This window comes from Bactrocera latifrons, unplaced genomic scaffold (genome assembly GCF_001853355.1).
Source record: "Bactrocera latifrons isolate USDA-ARS-PBARC rearing strain unplaced genomic scaffold, ASM185335v1 scaffold_24, whole genome shotgun sequence".
Taxonomy (NCBI): domain Eukaryota; kingdom Metazoa; phylum Arthropoda; class Insecta; order Diptera; family Tephritidae; genus Bactrocera; species Bactrocera latifrons.
This window is the reverse complement of record NW_017535963.1, coordinates 1556656-1570926: the sequence shown is the minus strand read 5'-3', so window position 1 is coordinate 1570926 and position 14271 is coordinate 1556656. Positions and strand designations below refer to the sequence as shown.

At 38.6% G+C, this 14271-nt stretch overlaps 4 protein-coding genes across 4 annotated transcripts in view; 3 read left to right on the top strand and 1 right to left on the bottom strand.

Annotated features, from left to right (window-relative positions):
- Nucleotides 1-6405, top strand: part of LOC108969088 (trans-1,2-dihydrobenzene-1,2-diol dehydrogenase-like) — a 66484-nt gene extending 60079 nt beyond the window's left edge. The window contains exons 2-5 of the mRNA XM_018933593.1: nucleotides 5045-5299; nucleotides 5366-5657; nucleotides 5737-5983; nucleotides 6067-6405. Coding sequence (XP_018789138.1) covers nucleotides 5045-5299; nucleotides 5366-5657; nucleotides 5737-5983; nucleotides 6067-6342 — 1070 coding nt within the window. The 3' untranslated portion in view covers nucleotides 6343-6405. The remainder of the gene's footprint in view (nucleotides 1-5044; nucleotides 5300-5365; nucleotides 5658-5736; nucleotides 5984-6066) is intronic.
- LOC108969090 (transcription termination factor 4, mitochondrial) lies at nucleotides 6394-7409 on the bottom strand. The gene is made up of 2 exons (XM_018933594.1): nucleotides 7294-7409; nucleotides 6394-7229 (listed from the first exon to the last, which is right to left on the bottom strand). Exons 1-2 carry the CDS (start codon nucleotides 7354-7356, stop codon nucleotides 6417-6419), a joined length of 876 nt encoding a protein of 291 aa, XP_018789139.1. The 5' UTR covers nucleotides 7357-7409; the 3' UTR covers nucleotides 6394-6416.
- Nucleotides 7410-8036: 627 nt separating this feature from the next.
- Nucleotides 8037-10311, top strand: LOC108969084 (trans-1,2-dihydrobenzene-1,2-diol dehydrogenase-like; the record flags this gene model as incomplete). Its single annotated transcript, XM_018933587.1, is given in 5 exon segments — nucleotides 8037-8211; nucleotides 8285-8547; nucleotides 9213-9504; nucleotides 9567-9813; nucleotides 9878-10311. Coding segments are annotated over 4 exon segments (999 nt in total). The 3' UTR covers nucleotides 10136-10311.
- Nucleotides 10312-10556: 245 nt separating this feature from the next.
- Nucleotides 10557-13438, top strand: LOC108969083 (trans-1,2-dihydrobenzene-1,2-diol dehydrogenase). The gene is made up of 3 exons (XM_018933585.1): nucleotides 10557-11157; nucleotides 11228-11586; nucleotides 12997-13438. Exons 1-3 carry the CDS (start codon nucleotides 10788-10790, stop codon nucleotides 13264-13266), a joined length of 999 nt encoding a protein of 332 aa, XP_018789130.1. The 5' UTR covers nucleotides 10557-10787; the 3' UTR covers nucleotides 13267-13438.
- Nucleotides 13439-14271: the final 833 nt, after the last annotated feature.

Genomic DNA, 14271 nt, shown 5'->3' with positions numbered 1-14271 from the left:
TGATGACATGTACCAAATATGAGTGAAATCGGTTCACAACCACGCCAGAAATCTCGATTATCACTTTATCATGCGAGAGTATAAAATTTTCGGTGACACCCGAACTTAGCCCCTCCTTACTTGTTTAAATTTATTTTATAAAGAATGTAGGTCACGTGGTGGGTTCCAGCTTAAGTTATTTCAAATTAAAATAGTTCTCCTCGAATTGTTAGATTAGTTCTTGATTCCAGCTTCCCTTATAATATCATGCTTTGGTCGGCTCTCGCAAGTATCTTGAAATATACGAAGACTAGACGAGTTCTATACGAAAATCGATTTCTACTTCAGCGATGAGCTTCGAGCCACACCTAAAGCTGCATGTTCTCGTTTGAATGACTTTGATCTTCCTTTTCACTCTGCCCATTGGAACCCCCAACTCAGATCTAGAACTGACTTACAGAGTTTGTACGGAAAGTAATAAGAAAGAATTCTGTGTGAAACTGGCTTACCCAGATGTTGCTTTAGCAAGAAGTGGTGTGTTTCGGTGGCATCAGGCCTTTTTGGAGAACTGGGAAGAGTTCGCTGAAGAAGACCGGAAGAATGAGCAAATCCAAAATGAAAACGATGCTCAATGTCTTTTGTGACATCAAAGGCATCGTCCACCATGAATTTGTTCCTCCTTCACAAACCGTTAACGCCAAATTTTACGTGAAAGCCYTCAAGAGACTCAAACGAAGGGTCAGACAAGACATCGCAGTCGATTGGAAGTTGCACCACGACAACGCTTCGGCTCACACCGCTTTTCTTGTGAACAGCCACCTAACCAAGGCCGGCTTCCCAACGCTTCCGCAGCCGTACTATAGCCCAGATGTGGTGCCCCAAACTTTTTTTGTTCCCTTGCCTGAAAAGGCCGATGAAAGGGGATCCAAGCAGCATGCAGCTCCGCTCGTAATGCTATTCCGGAGAATGCTTTCCGGGATACCTTCAATGCTTGGAAATCGAGCTGGCAGCGCATATTTTGAAAGTTTTTAAAGAATTGTAACGATTGCTTCAATAAATTTTTTCAAATCGACTCAGACCTCTTACTTTCCGAACATACCCTGTATGTGTATATGTATCTAAGCTTTGCGATAGTGTTTCTTCTGTTTTCTAGCGTTTTCGCTAAAGTTTTGTAAGGAAAGTGAGTCCGGAATCTTATGGAAACATTTTCAAATAGGCTCAGCGGTTCCTTGTGCAGTACAACGGGTTAATGTAATCTTATGGTTCTCCACCCCACAGTGTCTGAAGATTTTCAGAATTTATATCCTTTTCCACATTCCTTTGAGTTTTGGAGAGCATAACCGCAAATCCTAAACCTTTCGTTCCCATGCCGGTAGGTTCTACGCAATCAAAACGGACCTGGATTTCATCCGTCCATGGACTGCCAACTCTAGCACAATCCTCGAAACTATTTGGGAAACGTCTTTTAGCGCTACAACAACAACAATTAAGACAATGTTAATAGACCCGGTCAGAGTTGCATCTGTCTCTTATACACATCTAGATGTGTATAAGAGACAGCTCTAGCACAATCCTCGAAACTATTTGGGAAACGTCTTTTAGCGCTACAACAACAACAATTAAGACAATGTTAATAGACCCGGTCAGAGTTGCATCTGCTGGGCATAGATTTTGCATAATTGTAACAGCTCTGTGACTGACRAAGCCTTACAGCTGTATGTCGGGATATATATAATATATATTTCTTTGAATGCATTTGGTTATAAGCTTGTATATGTGAGCTGCAAGTAGGTGGATGTATATGTGAGTTAAAGAGCTGCACTATCGATGCATTTCTAGATATATATACATATATATGCGTGTGTGTGTGTGTATGAACATGTTCGACGATATTGACGCGCATTTGCAGCGGCTACCACCTACTGCCCGCTGGCACAGCGACTGCTGCATTGTTGTGTGTAGCCAGCAATTGAACGCCTGCATTGCTGCTGCCGACTGCTTCCCCCATAATTAGTCATATTTGCTTAGCTGCGTTGCATGCAACGAATGACTGCGCGTATTTGGTGTGGCAAAGTGGCAACTGCGACATGCCGCACTTATGGCTTTRAACGCAGCAGCCAGTTGGTCCACCAGCTGTTGCACACATGTGCACACACACATATACAAATRCATACAGTCAATGTACAAACAGCGTGAGGAGCAACTCGAAGGAAGCCAACGCAGATGGAATTCTGCGCCGTAAAATGCGCTTCTTCAATGACCATTGACCAATGACAAAGCGCAAGCGCAAGCGAGCCGTGCAATACCGTGCCGCCTTATGTATACATACATGTATGTATGTATGTATGCATATGTATAGAGTTATTAATCGTTAATGCAATGCGGAAAGCGGCTGAAAGCGTCGCGTTCACGGTCGTGACCGACTGGCTTCTTGCGCTTATAAATCTAACTTTCACTTTCAATTAGCAAATTTGTCATTAGCAGCCGCGTGTTCTTTTTGGCATGTACCCACACACACACACACACACACACCCATACTAACACATGATCGCTTCTGCGCATGCGCACGCTCATTTGCATACTACGTGTCGACTTTCATAACACTCTTTGGCTGGCACCCTAGTGCTTGCTGTTCCTTTGTATTTYTCCACTTTTCAAAATTTTCTAAATATTGGCGAAATAAATTTCTAACAATATATGCATTTGTTGTTGTTTTTTACGTTTTTGGTCGGTCACTTTCGTTGTCCGTTGCCAAAAGCGCCACAAATTGCTTTGTTACTTTTGAGACGTGTCTTCGATTTTTTTTCTATTTTTATTTCAAAATGTAATTTCGTTCAAATATTTCACCCAAGCGAGAAGCGGTGAATTACGCATTCTTGTCAGCTAAATTGTGGCGCGTATTTTCACTTGTCGTCGTCGCTTTGYTGGCCTAACGGTTTCGCTCATTTTGTATGCATTTTGCGCCGCGGATTAATGAGACAAAATGCGAGTTGTTGTTTGTAAATGGTAGCAGCGCTTAGCAGCGAGGGAGGGAGAGTTCGGTGGCGTGCTGGCAAATGGTCAACAACATGCGTACATTATCAAATCAAATGCACAAAAGCTGGTGGAAATTCAATGGCAATAAAATTAATTTCTATTGCGCAGAGACTATGTGGGTCCGAAGAGCACGATGAAATGTTGGCCGACAATACGGAAATTCTTTCCAGCGATATTGCAAACACACTACACCCCTACACCCCTGACAACTTGGTGTAGGACCGACCAGGGTGACAGTTCTCCAAAGAGACATTCAAATCTTTAAATTAACGGTGGGTTCAGAGCAGCCTTTTAGTTTCAACTGGAAAGAAGGTTAAGGAATAATGTCTCTCTAGGTTTTTTCAGTAAAATGTTCAAGAACCGATATATTGAGGTTGACACTAAAGTGTACCAGTTAGGCGCCAATGCTTTAGAAAGTACCCGTTTTTATGGCTCATCGATCCAGATTATCTACTAGATTATTAAAATACCTCCACTGAGAGAGGTCTGACCTTTGAATGGAACTTCTTCAAGCTAACAGATGCTAAGCAGAGCGCCAATAGTTCGGAAGACCTTCAATGGTACGTTTTAAAAAGAGTGATTAGAAAAGCGTTTTCCACTTTAAAAGAATGGCAAAAAGTTGTGCAAAAATATTTGAATCCCACTTTTAGAGTTTTATGTTTTTAACAGTGGTCAAACCAGACGAGACCTTTATCGTACGAGCTAATCGTATATAAACAGGGTTTTAGTTAACAAAGGCGTTGTGAAGAAAGATATATAGTGACCTAAAATAATCCCCAAACAGACGTGGAAATATTCTTTTGAGTTTTCAGGTCTTTCTCGGGTATATTATATAGGCTTTAGGGTGGGGTGGGGTGACTCACTCTCAGTAACTTACGAGGGATTGCATATTTTTTTCGAGTAATATAATAACGTCGAAAACAATGAAAAGTTTGTTTTCAGCGCTTCAAGTCTCGAACTACTCTGATGTGTATAAATATAAATCTTGGTAAAGATTTGACCAAGCTTCTTCTTCATTTCTTTTAGCTACACACTATTTTTTCCGTCAAACGTCGGGTTCCTCAAGGTTAAAACGTCTGCGTTGTCGAAATATACTCGGGTTGCTGAATGGATAGCTGTTAAGGGGTCACCTTCTTCTTTTTTATTGACGTAGAAAACGCTTATATGGTTATAGCCGAGTTTACAACAGCGCGCTAGTCGCTCTTCCTTTTCGCTATTTGGCGGCAATTGGAGTTTCCAAGCAAAGACAGGTCCTGTTGTTTGCTTTTCATTGGGTGCGTTTTTTACGTGGCGAGTCCCAAAAGCAGCGCACTAACCTGGGAAGGGATGGTTCGCCTTCTCACTTTAGCTCGCCTTCAAACAGATATTCTGGATGGCCAACAGAGGATACTTGGTCTAAGACCGGAAGTCGTCAGCTGCTTGAGCCATACGTAAAATAATCGTTTCTGGCCACTCCCAAGTGAATGGCGCTCCGAAAACTTTTCTTACTTGCGTAAACTTCTACACATGGCTCCATCCTTTAAGGGTGGCGCATAAGTGTAATAGAAATAACAAAGATTTACATGATCAAGAGGCTGTTGTTGTTGTGGTAGCGGCAGAAATCATCCCTGAAACAATTTGTAAGAATGCTGCCGAGTTGACAGTCCTTGGACGGATATAAATTTGGTTCCATTCCGATTTCGTAGACCCGACTGTCTGAGGAAGTGTTGATCAGGAGGTCTCTGTCCTTCCCTCGCTTTACCAGAAACGTAACATCGATGATGAAGCATTAGTTGAAATTTCTGCTAGGTTCATTTTAAAGAAGTTAGTTCTGATATATATCTAGCGAGGTATCTTAATGAAACAACAATCAGCTAAGGGCATTATAAAAATATCTTAAACAAATTTGGAAATATATTGAGGTGGCAGTTCTCTGGCATACCGGGATCTAGTTTGATTTTTAATTTGATAATTTAGTTATAGTTCATGTTGTTAATATAGAAAACATATACTACTCTATCTAACTACAACCTTCTACTGTGTCTTTTAGTATGTCCTTGCCGCGACGCCAAACCAAACGCCGAAAGCAATGCCGAAACTGCCAAACCTTTACGTTGGGGCATGGCGCCGGTGAGTTTGATAGCCGACGATTTCGTCACCGCACTGAAAGTGCTGCCATACCAGCATCACGTGGTCACCGCTTGCACATCCACCTATCATTCAGTGGCGCAAGCATTCGCCGCCAAACACAACATACCGCACGTTTACAATAGTTTTCAAGAATTGGCGCGCAGCCCAAATATTGGTAAGTAACAAAGTATGATGGAATTCGATATCTCAACTAAAGTGTATATTATACCGACACACACAGATGTTGTCTACATCTCGTCGCTTAATCCCTTCCACCTGGAGATCTGTCGCATGATGCTGGACCACGGCAAGCACGTGCTCTGCGAGAAGCCACTTTGTATGAATGAGGACCAGACGCTGCAGCTAATTGGACACTCGCATAGCAAAGGTTGTTTCCTCATGGAGGGCATTTGGTCGCGTTGTGTGCCCGCCTACCAATATATACGCAAACAGATTGAGGCGGACGCCTTGGGTGATGTGCTCAACGTGAAGTGTACACTTGGGTTGCCCATGCAGAAGGTGGGCCGTGTAATGTGAGTTATTGTAAACTTTTTAGTGGATCCAATGAACACATTAACAATATGTAACGTTTTTTGTTGTATTTTTTCACAGGCGTCGCAGTCTCGGCGGTGGCGTGACACTGGAACTGGGCGTCTATGCGCTGCAGTTCGCATTGTGGGTCTTTGGTTATGCGCCGTCCAACGTCGCCGCCAATGGCAAACTGAATGGGGATGGTGTCGATGAAGAGGCGAATATCTGCATGAAGTTCGGTTTGGGACGTGCAGCAGAGATTTTGTTGAGTAGTACGAAACGTTTTGACAATAAGGCTGTAATACAAGGCACAAAGGGCTGTATAACTGTAAGCTAGCTGTTGTTTGTTTTTATACAAATCAAGGTATGTCAATTTAATTTCGTATTCCTTTTTTCACAACAACTCAATAGGTGCCAGACTATTGGTGTCCGGTGAAGATTTTGGACGTTAACGGTGCGGAAAAAACGTTTCCACTGCCTAAAAGCGATTTGTGTACGTATTTTCCCAATCGTTTGGCGTTGAGTTTTGAAGCAGAAGAGGTGCGTCGCTGCATATCGGAGCATAAGTCGCAAAGTGATTTGTTCACGCACAAGGAAAGCTTGGAATTATCATATATTGAGGATCAAATACGCCGCCAATTGGGCGTGGTTTATACAGAGGATGCAGTGGCGAATTTCTTTAAATAACTCAAGAACAAATTTAAAAATCACCTGAAAGTCTATTAAAACAACAAGTTGTATGTTCAGCAATTCAATGTATTTCACTTTTTGTATCCCCTTTTCCCCTTCCCTTCTTCATCTTCATCTTCCTCATTTTCATCTTCAGCTCGTTGCAATTCACGCTCGTATAACTCTTTAAATGACTCGTATTCTATCAGCGTGACATGACAAACCTTGGTGGCGAATGTCTTCTCCGATGTGTTCGTTATCTGGTATAAGCGTGGGTTTTTCGTAGGCTCATCTGGATTTGCTTTTAACGGTCGTGGCACAAACAAACCCATCCGCTCCAGAAAAACATGCCGACATCGTATCTCTTCCAATGATTTCGACAGCGCTTCTGATTTAATAATTTCGGGTATTTCAATACGCATTACATCTTTTAAATATTTTACTTTCTCTTCTATACGATGTTCTGACTGTTCCATTAGATCGGGACTGTTCATGAGCAACTTCCAAACGTTCTTATCTGTGCCCGCAAATGTTTTCAAATAACTTATATGTTTGCGTAAGCGTAAACCGTCATTTACGTTCAATAATTCTGGATATTTTGTTAGCAGCAAGAAAAGCAGCTTCTCACCGAATTGACAACTACGCCAGTTTTCAAACGCATCAATTATACGTTGTTTTGGGCGTGTAAGCACATCCGGATTGCCAACGGCAATGCGAAAAAAGTTGCTTGTATTGAAGCCGTGATTCAAGAAAGTTTCATGCACTTTTTGCCATTGCGCTTCAGGTACTCGGGACAGCAGTGGATTCAAACGCACCGCTTCATCAATATGCGATTGTTCCAGTTGTGTCTGCTCCTCAGGCGCTGCAGCGACGGACCGCAATGGTGTCAACTGCCGTTGTTTAAACTAATGTGCAAAATATGCAAAATATAATAGCAGAATATTAGGAATTAATTGTCATATAGTTTACCTGTTGGTTTCTGTGAATAAATTTCACATTTTGTTTCAAATTAATTAAATATCTTTGGAACATTACGTCTGTTTATTTTGTTGAGTACCGGCGAACATATGTAACAACCCGGCGAAATCAACAGCTGACCAAGAAGAATGCCCAATCACATTAAATGTAAATCAATTGATTAGAAAATAATTAAAAGTTGATTTCTGTTTTATGTGGTGTTTGGGATAAAGATTATTTTAATTTTTCATTCTTGTATTTGGAAATAACATTTAAAAATTATTTTTCATAAACATTTTCGCGAAATAATACATAAAAAATGGGCTTACAATGTGAATTTCAATGTAAGATCTTCAAACAAAATCTTCTGGCATCTTTTTACCACATGCTATTGTGAAGGTGGAATTCCTTACTCGTTAGCAGAATAAATATCAAATTTGCACAAAGTATATTTTAATTGTGAATAAAATTGACATAAATGTAAGTTGAGTATGCAATTAAATTTTATAAGTGTAATTTTTCTAAATTAATTTTTAGGATAAGTTTCAATGACCTTGAAAAGAAGTTGTACGCTATACCGGTTGAAGTTGTGATAATATTCTACAGCTGTTTTTGTTGTTTTAATATTTAATGTCGTTTTTTTATATGATTAAATTATATGACTCAAAAGTTTCCAGATTAATGTTTATGGAAGGTGTTGGGAAATTCATCCAATTCATTGATCTATGCTTGAACAATTATTTAATATTGCAACGTCATATGCAAGTGGACGCATAGCAGTATATATGTATACATTTTTATTAGATTGTGTTACTCGGAAGGGGTCACTTCAAAAACCGATATCATTAGTTGGCGTACTATATCAGTGAGCGCAGCAGTAATTATCTCAACAACAAAACCCAATAGCAAAGAAAGTAGCAAAATCTACGTGTGCGTTATTATCTTACCAATTGGTGTAGATTATTTTAGTATTTAATAAACTTACTCGAGTAAATTCATTCAGTTTTAACTGTATTCTCTAACAGCTTACAGCTTTGTTCACCGCTTTAATATAATAAATTATAATGGCTTTGCGTTGGGGTATTGCATCTGCTGGTAAAATTAGCCACGATTTTGCTGTTGGTTTGAGCACACTACCAGCGAGTGATCACAAACTCGTCGCTATAGCGGCACGTCAAAAGGATCGTGCGGAAGAATTTGCCAAGACCCATGACATTCCAAATGCTTTTGGTAGTTACAAGGAATTGGCTCAATTTGCTGATGTTGGTGAGTATATAAAAGTGTATTGCAATTGCTGCCGTGAAACAAACTAGAAAATTAGTGAAGTGAATTGTTGCAAGAAATATTTTTAATGCTTTATAAGTGCATATGATTATCATACTTCGAACAATAGTTATTTTAATTTTCGCAGACACTTGAAATGTTGTATGACTAGTACTTGCCCATTAAAATTCAACGCATACTCAACTTTGAGTGGCGTAATCAGCATTTTTTCAGTTTTCAGTGTAGACTCTTGCTAGTGTTAAAGTTTAAAAATGCCAAAATTTTGTTTGATTCAAAATTCAATTTCACTCAGATCAAAAAAATGTTGGGTCATAAGAAGGTATACAATTAGTGAGCGGATAATTTGTCTGTGAGTAACATCGCAGTAAATTCAAAAAATGTTGTTCGAGAAAAAAATTTAAAAATTAATTTAAAATTGTAGGGTGCGGTTTTCAAAGCTATAGTATATCGGAGTATGAAAAAAATATAAAAACATTTTATTAAAAATTTCACACTAGGTGTGTATGTCCCTTATCGAAGTTAAGCTTCAAATTAAAATAGTTGTATATTTTTAAATGAAAATCAGAAGAACATCAATGCTCGAACTTGCGACTAACTTAAGTTTTAGATTACTAATGTTTTTAATTTCATCTCCTTCCCATTCCTAGATATTGTCTATGTTGGCGCCTTGAATCCACAGCACTTGGAAATTGCTTCGCTCTTTCTCGAGCATGGCAAGCATGTTTTGTGCGAGAAACCATTATGCATGAATTACAAGCAATCCAAGCAACTGACTGATCTTGCCAAAAGCAAAAAGCTTTTCCTCATGGAAGCAATCTGGTCGCGTTTCTTCCCTGCCTACCAGTACACACGTCAGCAAATCAAAAACGGCGCGTTGGGTGAACTTAAAGAAGTGGAAGTTGCATTCGGCTTCGACTTGAGTGGCGTTGAACGTTTAAAGTAAGTGTCATTAAATATATTAATACATAATTTTGTCCTGCAATTATGCTTTATTTTTATAGCAAGAAGGATTTGGGCGGTGGTGTCGTGCTGGATTTGGGTGTTTATAACATACAGGCATCACAATGGGGCTTCCAAGAAGCACCAGAAAAGGTTATTGCCAAGGGAGAACTCAACGAAGATGGCGTGGATAAATATGTTGAAGCCGAATTACAGTATTCCGGTGGACGCGTTGGTAAACTGACTTTCGGCGCCAAAGAAGAGCTGGCAAACAGAGCGATCTTCAAGGGCACTAAAGGCCAAATTACGGTAAATTGTGATTTGAATTCAAATTATTACAATTTTTAACATTTAATTTTAACTTACACAACAGATCCACAATTTCTGGTGTCCCACAAAAATTACTGACGTTGATGGTCAAGAGAAGGAATGGCCACTACCAAAGGCAAAACTTGCTACAAACTATAAAAATTCTGAAGGTTTGAGCTATGAAGCCGAGGCCACACGTAAAACCATTTTGAGCGGTAAAACCGAAAACGAGTTTGTTACACATAACGAGAGTTTGATTATTGCCAAAATACAGGATGAAATCAGACGTCAAATCGGCGTAGTCTTCCCCGAAGATCAATAATGACGTAAATGAATTTATTTTATACTTATGTATATACATTTTTATATGAGCAATGTCTTTCAGACAAAAAAGAAAATGTAAAGCGCTTTAATTAGTTTACCGTTTTTGCACGTAATAAACAAAGATGCTTGGCATCCATTACCTGCTGCTAAAAACAGTTCAAATGATAACCTTAATTATACTATATTTTTGTATTTTGTTTGTACTGTTTGTACTGACAGCGCAATTTGTTGTTGGTGCGTAATCAATAACACTAAAATAAATTTAAATCAAATTTTCATACATACATAGGGCATTGAAGTGCTAATGCATACATTAATGCCTGTCTCTTATACACATCTAGATGTGTATAAGAGACAGCTGTTTGTACTGACAGCGCAATTTGTTGTTGGTGCGTAATCAATAACACTAAAATAAATTTAAATCAAATTTTCATACATACATAGGGCATTGAAGTGCTAATGCATACATTAATGCAGCACTCAAGATTATTTGCATTGATAACGGCACAACCGACCGTTGCATCACATTAGTCCAACGCCTCTGAAATGCAGCGTGTAAAATGGTATTGATTAGTTTTTCATAGGACGTCTAAGGTCTAACTGCAAAAGATATACCAAAAAATACATACAAACATCCGCAAACAAAGATTATGCCAGTGCTTAAGTGGGGCATCGCCGCAGCGACTAGCATAACGCACGACTTCGTCAACGCCTTGTCCACCATAGAGGACAGCCAGCACACCGTGGTGGCTGTGGCTGATGTGGAAATGGCACGTGCGCGCGAGTTCGCCGCACGTCACGAAATACCAAAGTGCTATGACGGTTTCGACGCTTTGTCACTGGACGCGGACGTCGATGTGGTCTTCGGGGGCACATTGAATGCCTATCGCTATCGTGTTGTGCGGCTAATGTTGGAGCGTGCCAAGCATGTGTTGTGTGAGAAGCCGTTATGTTTGAGTGTGCCACAAGCCGAAGAGCTCTATCGTGTGGCAAAGGAGCGCAATGTGTTCCTGATGGAAGGTGCGTTCGAGTGTGTCTGGTGTGTTTGAACGAAATTTAATTTATATTTAATTTAATTTTTGTGCTGCAGGCATGTGGTCCCGCTGCTTTCCCAGCTATGCACGCCTCCATGAACTGCTGCAGTCCGATTGTATTGGCGAGATAACACACATACAAGTGCAGCACGGCTGTCAAGCTTATGTGGAGCGCTCACTGTGCAGTTCCATCACGCTGGAACTTGGTTTATATGCGCTGCAATTGGGACAGCTCATCTACGGCTCTGCGCCGGTGCATGTTAAGTGCAATGCTCAGCTGAATAACGTCGGTGCCGATGTGGAATGTGAATTCATTTTGGATTATGGTCAGAATCGCAAATTGGCTGCCTGCATTTCGGCTTTGGAGCACTTGGAAAACTGCGCCAAGTTATTGGGCAGCAAGGGGGAAATCAAGGTTGGTGCTTGCATGCTTTTATCATCCACTTTGTGATTTTTTGTTTTTGTTCGCAATTTATTGATAAATGGCACAAGTACTGGCTCGCTACTTATGGTAAATACATACATACACATATACACATATACCACTTATGTAGGGTAATAGCATTCAACTATTTAGATAAGTGATGTGACGAAATCGGCCTTATCTTTGTGTTATTTAATGGATTGATTTCTTGTTGTTGCGAAACAAGTATGTTATTATTGCACTACTATTTGCCAAATATTGATGAGAGTTGAGATAAGCCGCAGCTCACGACTTCATGACCTCCAAATGTGACCTGTCGGGTATAATGTAGAATTAAGGCTTTGAGGTTATGTGAAATGCAAATTATAATTTAAAATTTCAATTAGAAATTATTCTTTTTGTAACAACTTAAAATACTTCTACTTAGTGGTTGAAGTCAAAATTATTGCAGTCGAAACTCAATAGTTTCAAAATTCCCCCATTACAGTTATTTGTATACAGTTGTTGTACACGATTCAACAGCCGAGCAGAGAGCTACAGCAAACAGATAGGATCCAGTATAAATTTTTCACAAGGCAGTTGTGTAGACGTTATGAGTCCCATCTTACGATAGTCGGATCAACCGAACCAGAATGGATCAGGATTTTTAACCGTCCAAGTACTGTCAACTCGATAGTATTAGCCACAATTATTTGTGAAGTATTTAATATCGTAACACAACCAACAACAACAAACTGATATTTATATCCGACGAAGTCGTATTTGGATTTCCCATACAATTTGATGAACGCTGTTGTTTTTGTAGCGACAAAAAGTATTCCTGGAGTAATTTCCATGCATGGTATCCAGTTGGCAGTGCTTGCACCGCATATAAATTCGATTCCGTTCCGGTTACTTAGACCCGACGGTCGTGCCCACGGTAATTTGCTGAATTTTTTATGCCGTTACAACAACAACTACTATATTACTAGTGCTACAACTATTATAAAAACTATATTTACAATTAATTAAATTTAATTGCCAACTTTAATGTCAAATTGGCACTTCATCTTATGTTTTCTGCTGTGAGAAGCATGCTTTCAGGCGTTGAAAACCGATTTTTATAAAATTTTGCCATTGCTTGCTATTAAAACGCAACAGGGCATCCGAAACGCATGGAAATGTTCATTAAATTTATAAAAATATTCAAATCCAGGGTTGCCATGACTTTGTAAAAAAAAATTTTGCTGCTGATTTTATATGAATAATATAATTATTTTCAAAATTCGTAGAGTTCGTGATATTTTTCTTCAACTTCTATCTTCGCGCCCATATTTTCTCTCACATTTGTACACCTTCATTCACGATTTTGTACTCTCTTTCATTCAAAATTCTTGTACTCTTTTTTCCTCTCATTTACAGCTCAACAACTACTGGTGCTGTACATCGTTAACGAAACCCAATAATGTCAATGAAAATTGGCCATTGCCCACCGCAAAATATGAATTCAACCACACAAACGCCTGTGGCCTGCGCTACGAGGCCGAAGAAGTGCGCCGTTGCATAGAGAAACGCCTACTCGAATGCCCATTATTTACGCATGCGCAAAGTCTCGAGTTGCTACAAATCGTCGAGAAGATGCGCCGACAAATCGGTGTTAGCTATGATGACATTATTTGTTTGAGTTTGTAAGTGAAAGTGCCTTCAAATTAGTTTTTGAGATTTTTTTTTGGTCACAATGCATTCAGATAATTGATTTCTCATGAATTACAAATATTATATATATGTAAGTAGTTGTTGTTGTAGTGAATATTTACAGCCTGAGTAGCTAAATAAAGTGCTTTGTCTGCTCTTGATGTTTAAATTGTTGTTGTATCTATTAGCGAGTACCGTTATATGCACTTTTCGTAGTAACTTTCATAATTTAACGCTAATATGTTGTAACTTTTAAGATTTTTATGCTTTTTATTTTATTACTATTTAAGTTTTTGTTTAATTTTGATTTTCCAAAGACTTAGTTTAACTACGTAAATCACTAGTTGTTACCGGTAATCGTTTGTTACATAATCCTAGTTAGTTTTTTTAATTATATATTTACAAAGTAGTGTATGTTGGTAAGTATTTTTGAAGTTGCCTTGATTTGAGATTATTTTTTGTTACCTTTTGTAAGAAAGTAGCCAATTTCGTAAAGTAAAAAACAATTTTTAAAGTGTATTTTATTTGCTTTTATTGGAAATTGTGTTCCCTACTTCATCTGGGGATTTACCCTTATGTGTGTTGGTGTGTATATACAAATTACTGTGTCCTTACGGAATTTTTTGGTTTGTGCGGCCTGCTTAGCACAAATTAAAGACTTTAGTATTTACTTAAGTATGTGTGTGTTTGGGATTTTGAATATTTGAATAAAAATAATAATTTATACAAATAGTTGTTGAAGAAATAATCATTTGGTGTAATAAATACTTTTTTTTATTAATTTAAATTTGCAGGATAGAATATACATACATACATACATATGTACATATGTATATACATAAAATAAAAGTAAAAATACGAAAATAAAACAACTTTACGTTCAGTCAACAGTCTGCAAAGTTTAATGGCAATATATAGAAAAAAATTATAAAAATCTTAGTTGGTTAATACAATAAGAAATTACTTGCTTGAAATGCAATAAAATTTATATAAAATTTTTTA